The following is a 20,642-nucleotide window of genomic DNA, read 5'->3' as shown; positions in this document are numbered from 1 at the left end:
CCCAAGATCAACTCACTGCTCCCAATTATCTCTACCTCCTCCCTGCTCAATGGCTCAGGGGGCAGCGAATGGGGGATGTAGTGAATGTCTCACAGATGGGCTCTGTTGCTTCTCTCTTCTCAGAGGAGGATGACTCCTTGCATTCTTCCCGTGCTCCAATATAGGGTCTCTCCCACAGGACACAGTCCTTAACAAACTTCTCTGGTGTGGGTTCTTCCCAGTAGCTACAGCTTCTGCCAATATAGGGACACGGCCTCCTCTGGGCACAGTCACTGCCCCTGGCACAGGGTCTTAAATGAAGTGCAAATAAATCTCTCCACAGGTTACAGGGTGTAGTGGTTTTGCCTGGGCCAGGTTTTTTGGTAGCAAGGGGGCTACAGGGGTGGCTTCTTTAAACAAAGAGTTGCCAGAAGCTTACCCTGTAGCTGACAGGGTTAGAGCCAGTCAGTTCTAACCTGGACCCTGCACCTGACCCAGGCCTGGCCAATTAGTGATGGATGTAATGCCTCTGTGAGTAACATATTTGAGAAGGAGACGTTGCTGCTCAGTTACAAAACTACAACAGCAACAGGGAGTGAGAATGTGACATCCATAGACACCAAGGTCAGTGGAGAAGGAAGGGGAGGAGGGTGCTTAGGACCTGAAAGAAAAGCTCCTCTGTGATATGTGGTGAGGACCATGGTGAAGCAAGTTGTCCCTTTGCAGTCCATGGAGGACCACTGGGGAGTAGAGACTCACTCACAGCTGTGCAGGACCCCACGTCAGAGCAGGTGGATGCCTGAAGGAGGCTGTGACTCCATAGGAAGCTCACCATGGAGCAAGTTCCTGCCAGGACCTGGGAACCCGTGGGGAGAGAGGAGCCCACACCAGAACAGGTTTGCTGTCTGAACTTATGATCCTGTGAGGGACTCAGGCTGGAGCAGTCAGTACCTGAAGAACTGTTCTCCCAGTGGATGACCCACATTGTGGCAGGGTGTGAAGAGCTGCCCCTGTGGGAGGCCCCATGCTGGAGCAGTTTGTGAGGAGCTGCAGCCCATGGGAAGGACCCACACTGGAGAAGTTTGTGAGAGACTGTCTCCCGTGGGAGGGATCCCACAGTGTAGCAGTGGGAAGTGTGAGGAGGCCTCTTCCTGAGAAGAAGCAGTGGCAAAGTCCATCTGTAACGAACTGACCGCAACGTCCACCCTCCATCCCCTGCACCTCTAGTGGGGAAGGAAGGAGAGTCCAGGGAAGAGGTGTTTTTAAGATGATTTTATTTCTCATCTCCCTGTTCTAATGGTTCATTAATAAATCAAAAACTTTTCCCCCTGAGTCTGCTTTGCCTGTGATGCTAACTACTGAGTGATCTTTCCATCCTTATCATAAGCCATTTGTCATATTTCTCTCTCTTTCCTGTCCAGTTTAGGAGGGGGAGTGATTTTATGACTTGGTGGACACTGGGCTAAACAACCACACAGGGGAGTCTCTGCTCCAGCACACCTCCTCCTCTCTTCCCTCACTGACCTTGGTTGCTTCTCCCTCTCTCTCAAGTCCTTGCACCACCCCCAGCCAGAAAAGAACAAAGGGCAGAAGAAGAAGGAACAGGAAGAACACCCCTCTTGTAGCTTCTTCTTCTTAAAAACTAATCATAGAGACATCTAATTGGCTCAGCCCCAGAAGTGGATCTGGCTCAGAGCTGGGGAGAGTTTTGATCAACTTCCTACAGGAGTCATCTTTACAGTTCCTTCCCTATTACCAGAAACGGCTCCATGTCAAGCCACGACATATATGTTTTTTTCATGAATTAAGCAACATTTTCCAGACAGTACATGTTCTGCATGCATTTTGCTTGATGAAAAATTGAGCTGTTATTTACTTAAGTGTGTCCTTAAAAAAGGACTTGGAAATTTAACAGAAGTAGTAGCACTGTGTGACACATATTGACCATATGACTGGTCTCATGATGGAGCATGTCTGAGAATGCTAGTACACATGAGGAGATTTTCACATGAGCTCGTCCATCTGAGTGGAGATCAATGTCACACAGAAGCAGTCTGCATGTACCCTCACTTATTGCAGTCATAGAAATGAAGGTACACTTTCCCATCTTTCTACTCTCCAATGACTTAGGCTTCACTTATGAGGTGGCAGACTGATTTAAAATGCACGCAAGTACATGGAACAGAGTTGAGAACAACAAGGTATTGCACTCATCATTTATCCCTCATAGAATTTTGAAGTTGGTATAACTTGAATTACAGCTAGACACAATCTTGACTGCTGTTCGAATCTTGAGACTCTCAAATTCCTGGCTATATTGTTTAAAGGCTGCCAAAAACTTTCCTTTGCTATCATGATTTCATGACAAACTTGGTCTCCTGCCTTAATTAAGTATTCTAGTGATATGACAATTATAACAAAGGAAAGTCATTATGACTGTCGCTGGCAGTAAGCTTTAGCTCCACTAAATGACCATCCCCAGAATCAGGGCTAGACAGAACAGATCGCCAAGGATTAGATAATGAACAACATTTTCAAGTTCCCAGTGGAAGAGGTAGACTCATAATTTAACTAGATTAAGTTAGTGGGACCACCTGCACTACCTATGTAATTAACTGAGAGACAGAGCGTGGCCAAAGCTAATGAAATTGAATATCCATGTTCAGGTCTTTGAAGGCACTTTCCATTGAGTATATATCGGACATAATGAACATAAGTAGTTATTTGAGCTGGACTGTATTGATTCCTGACACTTCAAATTACATACAAGTAAATGGAGCATTTAATTAAGGTGGACTAGATTCACTTTGATTTGAATGAGTGGATTCATCTTTTATGTGCAAATGGAACCAGATTCTCTTTGAGTTTTTAAGTTTCTCACTGAGTCACAGTTGGCTTCCAAATGCATCAATAACATGTGATTTTAGGAAACATGCTGTGCTTTATTGCACAAAATAAACTACAAAATTGCCACAACTTTCTATTTAGGCAAGTACTTGTTCTAAACGAATTTTACATATGAAAAAGAAATCCACTTTTGTCCAAAGGTTAAAACCACCTGCAGAAGAACATGCACAGCTCTTACCAAATTAGTTTTGATCACACAGATCTGATGACATTCATAACTTCTGACGACATTAATTGGAGAAACATAAAGCTGTAATTTTCAGTGGGAGCACAAAAAATAAAACTTCTACTCTAAAATTTTTGGTTGGTGAAGTGTTGATCATACTATACAATTCCCCAGGAGGTATTGTATGAAACTCAATTTTTTTTTTTCTATATGGCTATTTGTCAATTATATAACTACACACTTTAAGACTATGATACCAAGTCTGCTGCTACCCATCTGACCTCAAACCAGAAAAAATCTTCAAATAAATGATAACGATTAGGAACAGATCCTGACACTGTATTTATAACAGGATTAAATGTACATCTGATTAGTAGGATACACAGGATTAAATGTACATTCTACCCTTGAACTTATGTATCAGGTTTTAAAACTTTTTTTCATTATTTATAAATGCACAGATAAAGAAAAATCTAGATGTATTTACTCAAATTTAGTTTCAGTTATTCTTTCCACTTTCGTTTACCATAAGGAGGTATTGCTACTATTTCAAATAGAACTTTCATTAAATCCATGCTAAATGTGGCCACCTATTCTTACTAAGCTGTAGAATGTGTGCAGCCAATTGCGCACTGTTGTGTCCAGTGACTTGTAAGTAAAGTCGTTTTCTGAACGTAGCAGTAGAATTCAGTAGTATTAAGCTCGTTCATAATATACACGCCAAAGACTGATATATTACAGAAAACCCAACCTCATATTAATCTTCCACATTGCAAGCAATAAAAAGGCTCCTATCTACAAATATAATAAAAGTTACCATGTGGAACTTACTGTGTTGGCAGTGAATCCCATTAAATCCTTTTGGACATTTACAAACGTATCCTATGAATGTATCGCCTCGGTATGCTTCACTAATTTCACATATCCCACCATTATGACATGGATTAGGAAGGCAGGGTCCTGCAAGAGAGGAAAAAAAATAACAGAAGTATATATACATACATCATAACCACCATTATAATTTCTATCATTTATATATTTATATACTGAATTCCTTCTTCGCCTCAGTCTTCACTGCCAAGGCCAGCCCTTGGGAAGCCCAGTCCCTGAAGGACAACAGAATAGTCTGTAGAACAGAAGATTTTCTCTTAGTCGATGAGAATGAGGTTAGAGACCTGTTGGACAACTAAACACCCATAAATCTATGGGACCTGATGAGATGCAATCACAAGTGCTGAGGGAGATGGTTGATGTTATTGCCAAGACACTCTCCATCATTTTTGAACAATTGTAGAAGACTGGAGAGATGCCAAAGGACTGGAGACTCCAGTCTTCAAAAAGGCAAAAACTAGAACCTGGGAAATTACAGGCCAGTCAGCCTTACCTCCATCCCTGGAAAGGTGATGAAACAACTTATCCTGGATACCATCTCAAAACACATGAAGGAAAAGATGGTTATCAGGTGGAATCAATATGGATTCACCAAGGGGAAATCCTGCTTGACCAACATGATAACCTTCTATGAGAGTGTAGCTGTCTGGTTAGATTGTGGAAGAGCAGTGGATGTCATTTACCTCAACTTCAGAAAGGCTTTTGACACTGTCTCTCCTTATCAGAAAGCTCAGGCATGTGGATTGGATGAGAGGACAGTGAGGTGGATCGAGAGCTGGCTGAATGACAGAGCCCAGAGGGTGGTGATCAACAGAGCTGAGTCAAGTTAGGTGCCTGTGGCCAGTGGAGTTCCACAGGGATCGGTTCTGTGGCCAGTCTTGTTCAACATCTTCATCAATGACATGGATGAGGGGACTGAGTGTACCCTCAGCAAGTTTACTGATGACACCAGACTGGGAGGACTGTCTGATTCACCATTCAGTGGGATCTTGACCAGTTTGAGAGTTGGGCAGAGAGGAATCTCATGGGGTTCAACAAAAGGGCAAGTGCAGAGTCCTTCACCTGGGCAGGAACAACTCCATGTACCAGTACAGGCTGGGGGCTGGCCTGGTGGGGAGTAACTCTGCAGAGAGAGACCTGGGAGTCCTGGTTGATAACAAACTAACCATGAGCCAGCAATGTGCCCTCGTGGCCAAGAAGGCCAGTGGCATCCTGGGATGCATCAAGAAGAATGAGGCCAGCAGGTCGAGGGAGGTTGTGCTCCGCCTCTACTATGCTCTGATGAGGTTACATCTGGAGTACTGTGTCCAGTTCTGGGCTCCCCAGCTCAAGACAGACAGGGAACCTCTGGAGAGAGTCCAGCGCAGGGCCACCAAGATGATCAGGGGACTGCAGCATCTTTCTTATGAGGAAGGGCTGTGGGGACTGGGGCTGTTCAGCTTGGATAAGAGGAGACTGAGGGGGGATCTCATTAATACTTATAGGTATTTGAAAGGTGGATATCAAGAGGATGAGGAAACAGTTTTTTCTCTAGTGTCCAGTGATAGGACTAGTGGTAATGGAAAAAAGCTGGAAAGGAAAAACTTCAGGAAAAAATTTACTGTAAGGGTGATGAAGTACTAGGACAAGCTGTCCAGGGATGTTGTAGATTATCCCTCTCGGGAGGTTTTCAAAACATGCCTTGACATGTTCCTGAGTGACTTATCTAGGTGGACGTGCTTTAGAAGAGGGGTTGGACTAGATGATCTCTAGACATCTCTTCTAATGCCAACCATTCTATGATTCCATGATTCTACATACGTTCATCAAAGAAAGAAAATCCTTTACATAGACATTCATATTCCACTAACCCACTAAAATATACCTTTCACTTAGTTCAGAGAACTTGCCAGCACAGATTTTTATGAACAAGAAAAAATATGAACTATGTCACAACTCATTAATCATATAATTTTTTAATGTAAGAGAAGAGAGGGTACAGAGAAGCTAAATTTTGCTCTCCTATTAAAGATAACAGACATTCTAACTTTTATACCACTAAGGAAATATGTATTAATCAATGTGTCTGTCATGTACAGAGTGACACGTACAACATCCCTGAGTAATCACTACATGTCAAGTTAGTAGTTTGATGAGATCTTTGCTCTGGCTTGAATGACTTTTTAATATGTGACTATCTGGGCCACCAGTTAGCACCTACTAAATCAACTATTCCTTTTCCATTGGGTATCTCTTTTAGTATAGTCACTTTAAACCGACTTCAAAAAAGTCTTTTAGTTTTCATTTTCTTTTCTTTGCCTGTCAAGTAACCACATGCCTGGATACCAAAAAAATTCAGCACTGAGACAAAATTTCATTTTAAAAAAAACCACAACAGCAAAGAACTTTTTTTCTATAGCATAATTTACTGACAATAAGCATTGGGAACTGAATGATTTAAATTTAAAAAGAGCTATAAGTTTAATGTTTCTGAGTGCCTGCCTATTAGGTTATGTTTTCAATTACAAAGCCAAGGTTTGACAGATGTTCACAGCAACTGCATTCTTTCAGAATGTCACATTAGTGAAAACTGCACTCTGTAAAAAATATTAATTTACAAAAGACAGAAATTAACAGAATGACAAAGATGTCAGAACACATTCCCCACTTAAAATTGCCTGGGTGGTTATGGTAATTTGAGAAGCTATCCAAGTATACATTTCTATTACAATTTACGTCATCAGCCTATTCCTGGACACATTCTGCAGAAGTTGATGCTTGCATACGTTATTAAACGTGAGATATGTGTCATTGAACCCAATAAATAAAAGACATGAAAATATAGCAGCTTGTTCTAAATGCAAATAGTAGTTAAAATAGGCAAGAATCACAATGATGAAAAACAGGAGACTGGACGATGCCTTTTCTGTCTTTCCCCATCCACATTCAGCATTACACTTTTAGTCTAATGGTACACTATATTCTTAATTCCAGAAAAGATTTATTGCTCCTTTAACAGCCTTATGAAGACTCAGGGCTTTCAAGTATCACAACCTCTGTTCAGGTTATTTCTTCTCTGTCATATTTTGGAGGGAAACATGTTTAATAACTTGCACTTTTGGTCTCCCGATGATAAGAGATGTATATATTTTTTTCAAAGTCTCTATCACAGTTCTGCAGTTTGGGGAGTACCTGCAGGTAGCCTTACATGTTAATTATTTCTGTGCAAGCAGATTTCTAATCTTCCAAGAACAATAAATCTTTTAATAATTACTTTCTCATTTTGCTTGCTGTTTTCTCCATCTGGCTTGTTAAGCACATGTTCAGCATACTTTCATTGATTTTCTTTACATTTTGCATTTTCTCAGATTAGCCCAAAGTACAAAAGCTTAAAAGGTTATTTGAGGTGCATAGTAATAAATATACTGATGTATGACAGTATTTCTACCTAATCTAAAGTCTTATATTATGAATTCCTTCTGAAAAAAAAACACCAAAACCAAGTCAACAATAGAAACTTTTATTTTTTCCTGATTATAATTGTTATTTGGTCATAGACACATACTAGCAATATTTTCAATTTAAATGTTGAGTAACTTTCCTAAAAGGACAGGGGTTTGACTCATCTGCATTCAGATAGAATGAATGATTAAAACTTTAAAAATCTAATATTATCATACCTTGTTTCTCCTAATTCTCCACAGGATGGTACTCTGAGCTGACATATCTTCAGGGTACTTAAAATTGCACGAATCTTCAAGCATGTGATTATTTATTTATTTTTTTTACTCAGTCTACCAAATCCTTGTGAAAATTATACAGGTCTGAGTGTCTTGAAGGACCTAGACGCTAATCCTGCCATCATTCCATTTAAACATCAAAAACAGATGTAATGTCTAGGCACTGATGCCAGATGAGGGGTTCCAACAAACATAGGTATGTATAAGCTTTTACATAACATTGTAATGAATACAGGATAATTAATTCCCTGGCAATTTGATTAACATTCTCTGTTTCTTAGATCCATATCAGCAAGTTCAAAAACATCCTTCTATACCAGAAAAAGAAAAAAACAACTTGTCAACTGATTTTCAAAAACAAGTGGATTGCAGGGATTTGGTTTCTTTAAATCAATAATACTGTAACACTTCTGAGGTAATCTTTAAATGGCTTCCAACACAAAGAGAACAACAACATTTGATCAATATTAATGAGCAATGGAATTCAGTAGTGTGCTTTCCAGGCATTTTTATTCATGTTCATATAAAATAATGTCAACAAGATTAATTGTGCACTCAAAGTAATAGATCTATTCACTTTACTGCTCTTTTTTGAGTCCTTTTTTGTGCAGTTCCAACAGTATTAGCCAACATAAGTACAGTCTAAAATACATGACTGTGTTTTTCTATTGAAAATCCATGCTATTTTTGAAAAAATATTTTAAGTTAAATAAAAGCAAAATAGATTTAAATTTTTTTAGATGTTCTTACTAAAATCTCTGAGATTTTACAGATGGACTGTTCAAACAAATGCATCCTCAGTAGAGCTGCAAAGGGGTTCAAGGCACAACCATGTTACTTATTTTCTTCTTTGGCAAGTGCAATCAACTAAAGCTTCATAAAAATAAAATCTTGTATAATACAATACTGAAATGGTCATTACACGTTTGAGAGAAACCATTAGTTTGTCTATTGCAAGAAAAGACAGGAAAGCAAGAAAAGCATCATTTTACCAACAAGAATGTAATTTTTTACCAGAATAATTAATACCAGTGAATTAGCCTATTTGAGAAAACTGCTACTTTATTTTATCTTGTAGGATTTTCAATCCTGAAGTAAATCCTGAAGTAATAGTAGGAAGTGTCCAAATAGCTTTCTACTTTTTTTCCCCTGACAGTTTTTTTACATGGTCTTCCATTTTTGACAAAAAAAATACCAATAAACGAATAAAGAGAAACATTGACAATCATAAAGCACATTTAAAAATGTGTACATGAATGTCATTATTTAAAATTCTGTTCAATTATTTAATTTTACTACAGACTGGTTATATCTTCATGAGCAAGCTACACTACGAAACAGGAAGAGATCTGAAGAACAAGAGGACAGATGCTGAGGACTAATGTCCAAATAATGTCCTTCCTCAGAGAATGGTGTTAATTACTCTGGTGGTAGACTAACTCTTTCAAGATTTTCCATCTGCTTAGATTTGCATCTGCGGTTGTGAGGTATGACACAATTTACTGTTCCAAGTGTCCATGATGCACTAGAATTTAGGAAAATGGAAGAGAAATATTAGGTTTCCAGTGCATTGTTGATGAAGCACTCCTACTTCTCACCCATCTCAGAGGAGTGAAAGCTGTACATGAGCTCATTTGTAGTTGTACTTCAAATTTCATCAGTGGCAGACACAGAGCCTGTCTCAAATGGCAGCTATGCAGATGTTCAGTGACAACATGAACGCATTTTTTTTCAATGCACTGAGATGAGTTACCAAGAAGTCCACAGATGCTTTGCCAGATAGTTTTCAGATAGATCTTTACCTAGACCTAAAAATGTGATACAGATCAACTTTGAAGTACAATGGGTAACAGTGGAATTGTGTAGCATTAGCTTAGCAAAGTCTAAGAATCAGAAAGTAGTTGAAACAGCAGCTGGAACAGGCATACTAAATAATCAACCAATTTGCCCTCAGTGACTCTTCTCCTTACCACTCCTCAATTCAGCAATAGTCATGTGTAAAACAGACTATTTTCATGCTTCCACCAAACAAGCATTTTTTGTTAAATATAGATCTGCTGCTGCTGCTTTAGTGTGAAAGGCATTCAAAAATACCAGGCAGTTACAGGTGATGTACTTAAAACAAGAATTTTGCTTCAGTCATATCTTCCTCAAAAATTAAATTCTCCACACTCAAAAGTGTGCTTGCTGCTGTGATAAAATATGAAGACAGTGAAAAATCAAACTTCACCATTTCTTACTAAGATAAGATTAAATGAGGAACATGAAAAATGTGAACTTAAAGAAATATATTTAATCCAGTGGAGTGACACACAACAAATAATTGCATTTTTAAAAAGCAAAATTAAAGGTAGTGCAATATAAATGTGAACATTTTTTTATGGTATCTATCTATACATCTTCTCTTCATGTAGAAATAATGCAACTTTAATGAAAAATCCTAAATTAGATATTGACCTTGATATACATCAAGATGAAGATAGGGTTGGCTACAAAGCTAATTGCTTCATTTATTCTGTGGAATATTACTAAAGTAAGACTAACAGATAATGTCACTCTGATGATATAGTAAGGTTCAAATTCCATCAAAATAAATGTTGGAGTTAACATCAAACTAATAGAAAGTATCAAGTGATTTTACATTCCTTTGTAAAGAAAAGTACTCTCTAGCTGCTTGCCTTTAAATGCTAGCTTTTCTCAAGTCTCTGCTGGCTCCACATGAATGTCAAATAGGGTTTTTTTTCCTCTCTACTAAGCTTAAATCTTTATCACACATCTCTCACAATTTTAACATCAGTAGTTTGAAGTCTTCTCCCTGCCTATGTTTTCACAATATACAATGCTTTATATGCTTCCTCTGCCAAAGAAAAGTTTTCAAAATACCTGTGACAAAGCTCACTTAGCAAGAGCTCTAGGTGTTTTGAAATGGGTAAATGTAAATCAAGCAAGTGGCGCATAGAAATTCTTTCATCATTATGGAAAGACAGGAAATAATCTCCTTATTCGTGGAGCTACCAGAATGGCATAAGCTTCCTATGACAAAAAGTTAAGGATTATCACACTGAATTAGGCTCAGTGTCCAGGTAATTAAACACCCTATCCCTGCAGCTCACCAATTCCTGCAACCTGAGAAGAAAGCTAAAGAATCCTGCACTGGAAATAATTAAAAATCTGCATTGGTTATCTTACAAGTATTTGAGATGAGCTTAATCTCTTTATATTTTATTCTATTTCACTAATATGTATGCTTCTCCTTACAATGAAAAATTATGTTTATACCATCTATATATGCACAAATGAAAGATCACTTCTTTTTCAGAAGCATACTGATCTTTTTCTTTCATGACTCTTTAAAAAACTCAAATGCATTTTTGCAAGGTACGCCCCTTCAAATGTGAGCTTATACATTTCAAAGTTCGACAGACACAAATCTACATTATAACATAATGCTGTGAGACCATCTTTCAAAGAGTCCCAAAAATGAGCATTCATATACAATAGGAATGTCGATACAGGTTCTGATAGACAACTGTTTTACAGCAGAAAAAGGGCAAGAATATAACAAAAGCTTTTCAAGGTCTCTGATCTTTCTTACATTTACTACTTTGCCTATTAATTTAATATGATTTTGCAAGGTTTACCTGACACACAGGCTGGTTTTGAATGCTCTTAGCTGCATATCTGTGTGGGAGTCATGATACTTCAGAGACCGTTTTAACAACTTGACAGGTATGATCCTGTATCTGCTGAGTTCCAAGGATCATTAAATCATAGCAAAATACTATCTTGGCCTATCTATAGGTTCAAACACACAAATATGACATACTCATTCCGTCAATGCAGCACAGGGTGTTAGGTCTCACTAAGCCTGTGAGACCTGGTCTCACTAAGCCTGTACATTGAGCCTGTGCACCACCTTTGTGGTAAAAATTAAATGTCTGCACATATACTTTGTAGATTTTGTCTGTATTTAGAAGAAAATTATAATTTCCCAAGAACACTCTCAATGCAGTTGAGTGTGAGGAACAGTATGTTTGTTCACTACTTGAAACTACAGCTACATCTCAGCTGCCTGCTTTGCGGTACATGGTATTCAGCACATTTGAAGACAGCGTTCCAAACAGATATACTATTGACCTTCTGTCAAAAGGAGCTATAATCATGAAACATGCACATTTTGTCACTTATGTATGAAGCATCTTCAGTAGAATCACAGAATGGTAGGGGTTGAAAGGGACCTCTAGAGGTCATCTACTCCAATGCCCTTGCCAAAGCAGATTCACCTAGATCACGTCACCCAGGACTGTGTCCAGCTCGGTTTTGAAAGCTTCCAGAAAAGGAGACTCCACAATCTCCTTGGGCAGCCTCTGTCAGGGCTCCCTTAACCTTACAGTAAATAAATTTTTCCTTAAGTGGAACTTTCTGTGTTCCGGCTTATGTCTGTTACCTCTTGTCCTGTCACTAAAGACAATACAAAAAAAGTGCCATCCCATCCTCTTGACATACATCTTTTAAATACTTGTGTTAATGAGGTCCCCTCTTAGTCTTTTCTTTTCTAGGCTAAAGAGCCCAGGTCCCACAGCCTTTCTTCATAAGGAAGAAACTCCAGAAGTTCCCTGTCTGTCTTGAGCTGGGGAGCCCAGAACTGGACACAGGACTCCATATGAGGCTTCATCAGGGCAGAGGAGAGGGAGAAAAGAATCTCCCTCAACCTGCTGGCCACACTCTTCTTCATGCACCCCAGGATGCCATTGGCCTTCTTGGCCATGAGGGCACACTGCTGGCTCATGGTTAGTTTATTGTCAACCAAGACTCCCAGGTCTCTCTCTGCAGAGCTGCTCTCCAGCAGGTCAATAACCAGCCTGTACTGGTGCATGGAGTTGTTGCTGCCCAGGTGCAGGACTCTGCACTTGTCCTTGTTGAACCTCATGAGGTTCCTCTTGGCCCAACTCTCAAGCCGGTCGAGATCCTGCTGAATGGCAGCACAGCCTCCTGGGGAATCAGCCAGTCCTCCCAGTTTGCTGTCATCAGCGAACTTGCTGAGGGTACACTCAGTCCCATCATCCATGTCGTTGATGAAGATGTTGAACAAGATCCAGCCCCTGTGGAACTCCATTGGCCAAAGGCCTCCAACTTGACTCAGCTCTGTTGATCACTCCCCTCTGGGCTCTGTCATTCAGTCAGCTCTCAATCTACGTCACTGTCTACTTATCCAAGCCACTGTCTGAGCTTTCTGATGAGGATGGGGAGACCATGTCAAAAGTCTTGCTGAAGTCAAGGTAGGTGACATCTGCTGTCTTTGAAGAGGTTAATTAATGAATACATTTTAGTCCCATCTTTCTTCTTTCTTACTTATAAATTTTAATTCTTTTTCCCTTAAAATCTTTCTGGATTCAAAGTTTACATAAACATCTAAACATTTTAGGGCCCAACTCTCATTATGCTGTTGCACCATGATATGGTTCAAAGAAAATAAAACTGTCTCTCAGTTTAACTAAAAGCTACAGAAGTCAGACCTGATGTACTTTGAACTACTTCATCCTTCAGGTCTTCTGAATGTAATATGAAAATGTGGCCCACCTAGCATACTTGAATAATTGTAAAACAAAGGCAAAAAAAAAATAAAGAAATGAGAAACCACAATACCTCCTACATATCAATATATTTAATGCAATGTCCTCTTAGAATTTGACACTGTTGATTCATTATTGCTGTTGGGATACCAATGAATTTTGTATCAACAACTATTTACCATACCTACAACTTGCTATTTGTTTGGTCAATTTAACCTGAAAAGAACAAGCATCGCAGAATATTATTGACAGTTTGTGTGGAATATCAATACTATTAACTGATTGCTATATGTTATTCCAGTTAATGCATTAAATTAGTAAAAATAATTAGGAGTTGCACACATCTTCATCTCATTAACAGTCTCAAAATACTATCTTAAAAAAAAATTTGAGCTTGGCTCCTAAGTGAATTAGTACTGTGTTAGATTCCATGTAACTATATATTCATTATAAACTAATGACACTGATCCAGACTTAATTGCACTGTGATTAAATATTTATCTTGTTTTTAATGCAGCAAATGGAGCATACTGATTATAATGATTAAGGTGTCTCCATCTGGATGCAGCAAATGCTAAGGTTCACTACTTGAGTGTAAAATACTTTAGGTCATTTCTACACATTTCTTTCTAGTTCTGTTCTGTGGATTTGCATCACAGAGAATAAATTTGAACAGATCGTCCAGCCACCTCCTAACTTTTTTTAACCAAGTAATGAGAATATTTTCTGACATTATGTTATTTAAACCCAATGGCTATGCCATTCCGTTCCTTGATAAGCAGTTTGAAGCTTCTCACCTAACCTTTGCATTGACTGGAAGTGACAGATTAACCTCAGATTTGCAGATGGGTCAGTGTAGTAGGCAATGTAGTGATACTTCGTAGGGTGAGATGTGAAAATTCTCCAAAAGCTAAAAAAATTGTTCAGTGTCCTACGGCCCATTTCCCCCAAAATACTCTCTCATTATTTCTTCTCATCTGCCTCAGCTTCCAACCTTGAGAACTTTCCCCATTTTCAATGCTGTTTTTCAGATCTTTATACCGTTCATCACCTACATATCTGTTTCTGAATAAAGCCCACAGTATTCTCCCACAAGTTATCTCATAAACCTACTGCAGTAAATTAATGTGAGATCTGTTCTGCCCTTCTGCAAAAAAATACCTTTCACAGGAAGGTTTTATCTTCCCAAAGAATATCTGCTTTGTTTCCAGAAAGTCCAGGTTCAGAATCTTTTCCTTCCCTTCCTCTAACTTTACATTAAGGCAGTAGTACGGATTGGTTGGTTTATTTGTTTTTTTTTTTCTCTACATGATATTGTTTCTGTCACTGACCTCTCCCACTCTTGCTGACCTAAATGTGGGAGCTTGGTTGCTGCACTCATTCTACTGAATTTTACCTTGTATTATCATTAAATTCAGATTAAATTTCCAATTTGTTAGAGATGCTTTTCAAAAAATCTTCTTCAGTTGTTTTTGGTTCACATCAAACAAAGAAACCCCTGCAAACACAGAGAATCTTGTATTTTGTAAAAATTTTTCTGGAGGACTGCAAAGATTTGAAGAAAGTATGTTAAAATATTCAGGGAATTATTACAGACTGGGATGTTTGAAAGATTCAGTTCAAAATTGCTGTTCTAAGAACACTAATGTTCTACATCATTCAACATCAAATAAACTTTTCCATTCTCTATTTGATGCACTGGTCTGTTGCTTAAGCAAAATATACCCAATAATAAGGAAATTTGTCATGTTTTAGCAAGGAGCAGCTTTTGCTTGGTAACAGGGGGAGGGGGTTGCAGTGAAGACCCAGTAAAGGGTTTTTGGACTCTCCCTCTACTCCTGGGTTCAGACCCACCTCCAGTCTGGCTGGGCCAATCTGGTGCCTCTGCCATCATTATTTAGGGGACGGGAATTTGAAGTGCTGGCAGGAGGTGTAAGAGTGATACAAGATGGAGGTGACCACGCGGACCCCACAGTCAGAGAAGAAGGAAGGAAGTAGGAGCACTAGACCAGAGACCCTTCTGCAAGCTGTGGTGAGAACGCAGGCTGTGCCCCTGCAACCCATGCAGGGCAATGGCAGGACTGAGAGCCACCAGCAACTCCGTGTGAGTGCACCCAGACAGGCGAGGGACTGTGTGGGGAGGTGGCCATGGACCAGGCTGTGCTGGAGAGCCTGTGGGCCACAGAGCAGCCCCCCATGAGAGGCAGAGAGGAGCTGCAGCCTTTGGGATAAATGCATGTCGGAGCAGCCTGTGCAGGGTTGTCCTGTGTGTGAGGTACCCCACGGACTTGCAGGGAGGATGAGTGCCGAGCCCACCTGCCCTGAGGAGAGACAAATGGCAGAAGCTACCTGGAATAGACTGACTGAAACTCCCACTCCCTGTCCCTCTGGGCCGTTCAGGGGAGGAGGTAAAAACATGGGAATCAGGGCTCTGAGCCTGGGAAGAGAGGAGAAGTGGGGAGAAGGTATTCCTAAAGGTCTGGTCGGACTCTTTATTGTTGTACCACTCTGTGTTGTTTTATTTTGGTTATGTTTTAGGGTTTTATAGTTATGTTTTAGTTGGTATTATATTAAATTATTTTCTGTTTTCTTCCCCAAGCCGAGTGGCCTGGTCTGTTTTGTCCTGGACCTTAAGCGGCAATTAAGCTCTCCCTGACCTTTGGCAATCCTCAGGTCTTTGGTACTTGAGGTTATTCGTGGTCTTTTTTTCTCCGATGAGCCTAAACCAGGACAAAATTATACACAGTTTGGCACTTAATGAAGAACCTCATTGCCAATTGAGATTTCTGTGCAACAGTGCTATTTTTGTCACTGTAATTTTTGTCATCACATATGAAGATGTCTGTTTTCACTGTTTCACTGAATTTTAAACTGGCAGTGATCAAGACTTCTCATTCTTTTGCTCATGTTCCACTAATAACTAGAACGTGGAAAAAAAATGAAAAGATTATGTGAACCTTAATTATAACAGCAAATAGATTAAAATCCAGTTAGTCCTCTTGCTGAGTATTCCAGTGGGAACTAAGAAATGCAATAGCTTAAACTTATGCTATTCATATTTGTATGAGTCAGGTCCTAATTACCAGTGTTGCATTAATGACACAGACACAGCAGAAGAGAATCTCAGAGGGTGGTTATCCTTAGGACATGAAATTGTATTAAAAAGTGATAAAAGAGAATTATTAAATAAGAAATACATATAGTCCAAAAAAAGTATAAAGTCATCCACAGCAGAAACCAACAGAAATGACAAGACTCACACTCCAGTCACTTATTTCCTTTAGGATGTAGGACAAAGGGAATATATCCTTTCCTCTTTGTATTTTTTCCAGCTGTCATCACATCCTTCTAATTTCAATGTACCTTACCCTAAATCCTTTTGAATTCCAGAACCTCCAGTTCTTACTCCTTTCTCAGCTAAATCATTATTCTCTTTTCCCCTCATTTATACTTTAGTCTCTTGCCAACTTGGAAAACCACTATATAACCATCTCAGTTTAAAATCACAACTCATGTTTGCAGTTATGTGCCTTCAGTTTTTAAAGCATAGCTCAGAATCACTGAATGTCAGTGAATGTGATTCACATGCAGTTAGTTGTACATGGAGGAAAATACTGACCTGTTTTGGTGGGTAATGGGACTAACTTCTGCACAGCAATTTTGGAGAGTCTTTTCTGATAAACAATACTTTCATTAAAAATTCTTTTTTGCTTTATTATACACAATGCAGGTGTCATCACTGTCATCAAAATACAGATCTTCACACTGGTAATTTTTGCCTTCAGGAGAGCTTTGTGCAAAGGCTGGGTCATAAGCTGCAGCTTTTCTGGGGTCACAAATACCTTACTTTAGGGAACAGCATGGCAAACGATTTCTGGAGCCACAGCCTCTCTTCTGGTGTCCATCCTCAGCTCTGGCATAGTTATCTCATCAGACACATCCAACTTCACTCTGATTTGCAAGATCCACAGATCAATGTGCAGGTATAATGATGGCCATATTCATATGAATGACTTAAGGGCATGAACTACACCTAATTATCTTCTTTCCACCTCAGGACAGATGGCCTGAGTGCATGTTAATATATCCTTTTCCATCTAATCTAGTAAAGCTGTAGCTGGCTGTGGTTCCTGAAAGGGAATCCATAGTATTACTCATCTGTTGGTGGAAAGCATAGAGGTCATCTGGTTTGAAAACGTGGATGCTGCAATTAGGTTTTGAATGGCAAGGGATAAGACCAATAGGATATATTATGAGAACTCTCTGTACTGCTAATGTGGCATGTACTTTCATTGAGGATGTCTCTAGCTACATAACTTAACTAGTTTGAAATAAATTCTTCATTTGGAATTTCTTAAGAGGTTGCAGCATATTCCCTGCATTCTACTACCAAAAACTTGAAACAAGGCTTGATGAAAGAACTATTACATTATACCTTCTGTCCCTGCCCCTGCTCAAGGAAGGCTAAAGCAGAATGCTGACCTCACACGATAATTGATTTCTGTTTTGTTTCAAAAAGAGCTCAGTATAAATGTTTTGCACAGAAAATTATTAGAAGGATCAGGGGGCTAGAACATCTCTCCTAAGAGAAAAAGCTGCAAGACCTGGGACTGTTCAGCCTAGAAAAGAGAAGACTAAGGGGAGATCTCGTTAACCCAAGTATTTAAAAGGTTTATGTCAAGAGGATGATGTATCACTTTTTTTTCTGTTGTCTCCAGTAACAGGAAGAAGGATAATGTACAGAAGCTAGAACACAAAAATTTCCACTTGAACATAAGGAGAAACTTATTTTCTGTATGGGTGAGGGAGCCCTGGCACAAGCTGCCCAGGGAGGGTGTGGAGTCTCCTGTGGAGGCTTTTAAATCTGCCTGCAAGTGTTCCTGTATGACCTGATCTAGGTGAGCCTGCTTCAGCAGGGGTTTGGACTGGATAGTTTCTAGATGTCCTTTCCAACCCCTACCATTCCATGATTCTATGACTGGTTTTCTCATCTAGGAGGCTGGATTAAAAAAAGAAAATCAAGAAATTGCAGGTTGATATGGAAAGACTATGACTCAGATATTGAAATATTATCACCCTTTCCCTTTGTGTGTATTAATAAATACTGCAGTTTTGTAGTTTTAACAGGACAAAATACTGTAGAAAGCTCAAAACTAATGAAATTCATGAATAAATGTAACAAAATCTTGTAATATTGGTGTAGAGTATTAATTCATGCTTTGCCAGTAAATGTTAAAATATGGTTCTGCAGTCAAATTGAATATATAAATCTATAACTAGAGCTTTTTGTTCCTGGCCTGTGGCTTCTTCATTGTAGACAGCCATTTCAATAAAACTTCATGAATTCCATGTCTTTTCTCAAGTTATTTGACACAATTCAAATAACTTCTAAAGTATATAAAGGTACAATTCATTTAAACACTTTTTATCAGTAGACAACTTGACATTCACAGGAGCTGGTTACAGTTTCGTAATTGTTATTTTTATCAGAACAATTTTCACACAGATACAACTCCCATGGCTCTCAGTGGAATCTGTGTCTTGAATAAGTAATGAATATACACTTACGGACTGGACTGTGAATGCTTTCACTCTTCTACTTATCTCCAGTCATACTGATGATTTTCTTGTCAGTTTATTACTTTACAATGCTGTGGATCTTATGTAAATATTTTTTGCTACAATTTTGAAGTCATATCCTATTTAAGGAGTACTACTGAAATCAACGGTATTATATAAGTGCAAGAAAAAAAGAAAAAAATAATTGTTTTCAAAATAATATTTTTAACACTACAACAGTATAGATAAGATTACACAATATATCAGAAAACAGCTGAACACTACATGTCATTCTTTCAGTCTAATAACAGATTTGTTATTAGATGCTTTGAGGGAAAACACTGTTTATCTAAAAGACTTAGAGTGGGAAAAAAGTCTTAAAAAGAATATACAGTAAAAAATAATCTATATAATTTGTAAGGAAAAAGTAAAAAAAAAAGGATTTGGCTCTGGGAAATGGTCATTAGCATATGGACAGTCAATCTATTAGAGCAAAAATGTGAATTAGTATATGTCAGTGATGTCATAGATACTTGTCACTGCAAGAAATGGTCTAAGAAGTTTCTGCATACATGCAGAAATCCCCATATTCCTGTCTAAGTGAACTCAATTAACCCTTTGTCTGAGATTGCTATGCCTCTAAAGCAATCTATATTCTCTTTATGATTAAAATTACATCTGGATTTCACCTGTAATGATACTTCAATGATACATTTTAAAGAGAGTTGTTTAGTCATGTCAATGTTAATGGCAGGCAACCTGACTGCTTATTAAAATATAAATACCAAATTCTTTAACTTTTTTTTTGCCTATTCAAGCTATGATAGACGTGCAGATCTTCTCAACACCTCAGTGATACAGCTACTCAGAGTCCAGCTGGCTGATTCCTTACTGAAAAATAGCACTGACTGAAGCCAGACTCAAGACAACTTGGGATAGCAGGTTGTTTTCACTTGGTAGCAGTTTGAGGAGGATTAGTGTCAGGCAGAACAGTAAACACAGTGCAAGAAAACACAGTGAGCGAGAAACACAGTGAGCAAGAAACTCACATGGATGGGAACTGAGTATCAAATTAGTTGATGAGATAGAGATTCATAATAAGACTAGATGGAAGAAAATAACCCACCTCAACTTTATTTTAAACCCTGCTCTTGGTCCTCCACGGTACTTAATTCCATTTCCAGATGGTTTCATTACCTGTCAGTTTTAACACCTTCTGGACTTTCATGCACTACAAATACACAGTGAGGTAATGGTATTAAGCATATGCATGACCACGAATGTATGTATGTCTGAATGTATTTGACTTATCAGCTTGTTCAATATAACATGCTACCTGTATCTATAAAACTTTCCTGGTTATATTCTTTCTGCAACCTATCTACTGGTAGCAGAAAACAATCCTAAGTGTCACATCTTTCCCTGATTATTAAATTGGTCACAAAGGTGCCTGAATTTAACAGAAAGTGCCATATTCTCCTAGTTCAGCCATGCTCCCTGCTACTTTGGCACAGTCCAGAGAGCTTTCCTTGGCACTTCCTCTGTACTTGCTTTAGCTGCTATTCAATCTGCTTAACCTTAGGCACACTTGTAAGCTCTTTAACGCCCTTATGTAATAATCGAACATGAATTACTGAAATGGTAGGACAAGGATTCAGGTTGTAAGAAGTAACATTTCTTTATCCATACCATGAATGAGCACAGATTACCAAGAATCTGTAGATCTTTTTTCAGTTGCTTGCTTTTTACTAAAAAGGAGATGAAAATAAAAATATATGTATTTAAGAACAAGACACATGAAGTAATAGGAAAAGTTACTAGAACAGAAAACGTACAAGGTACATGACT

The 20,642-nt window shown here is 38.7% G+C and overlaps 1 protein-coding gene across 1 annotated transcript in view; it reads right to left on the bottom strand.

Annotated features, from left to right (window-relative positions):
- The window catches only part of EDIL3 (EGF like repeats and discoidin domains 3), a 257,156-nt gene that overhangs the window by 122,951 nt on the left and 113,563 nt on the right, over positions 1-20,642 (bottom strand). Inside the window, exon 3 of the mRNA XM_062018152.1 lies at positions 3,884-4,012. Within this exon, the coding sequence (XP_061874136.1) occupies positions 3,884-4,012 (129 nt within the window). The remainder of the gene's footprint in view (positions 1-3,883; positions 4,013-20,642) is intronic.

Source organism: Colius striatus, chromosome Z (genome assembly GCF_028858725.1).
Source record: "Colius striatus isolate bColStr4 chromosome Z, bColStr4.1.hap1, whole genome shotgun sequence".
NCBI lineage: Eukaryota > Metazoa > Chordata > Aves > Coliiformes > Coliidae > Colius > Colius striatus.
The sequence above is the reverse complement of the archived record's forward strand: the minus strand, read 5'-3'. Positions and strand labels throughout refer to the sequence as shown.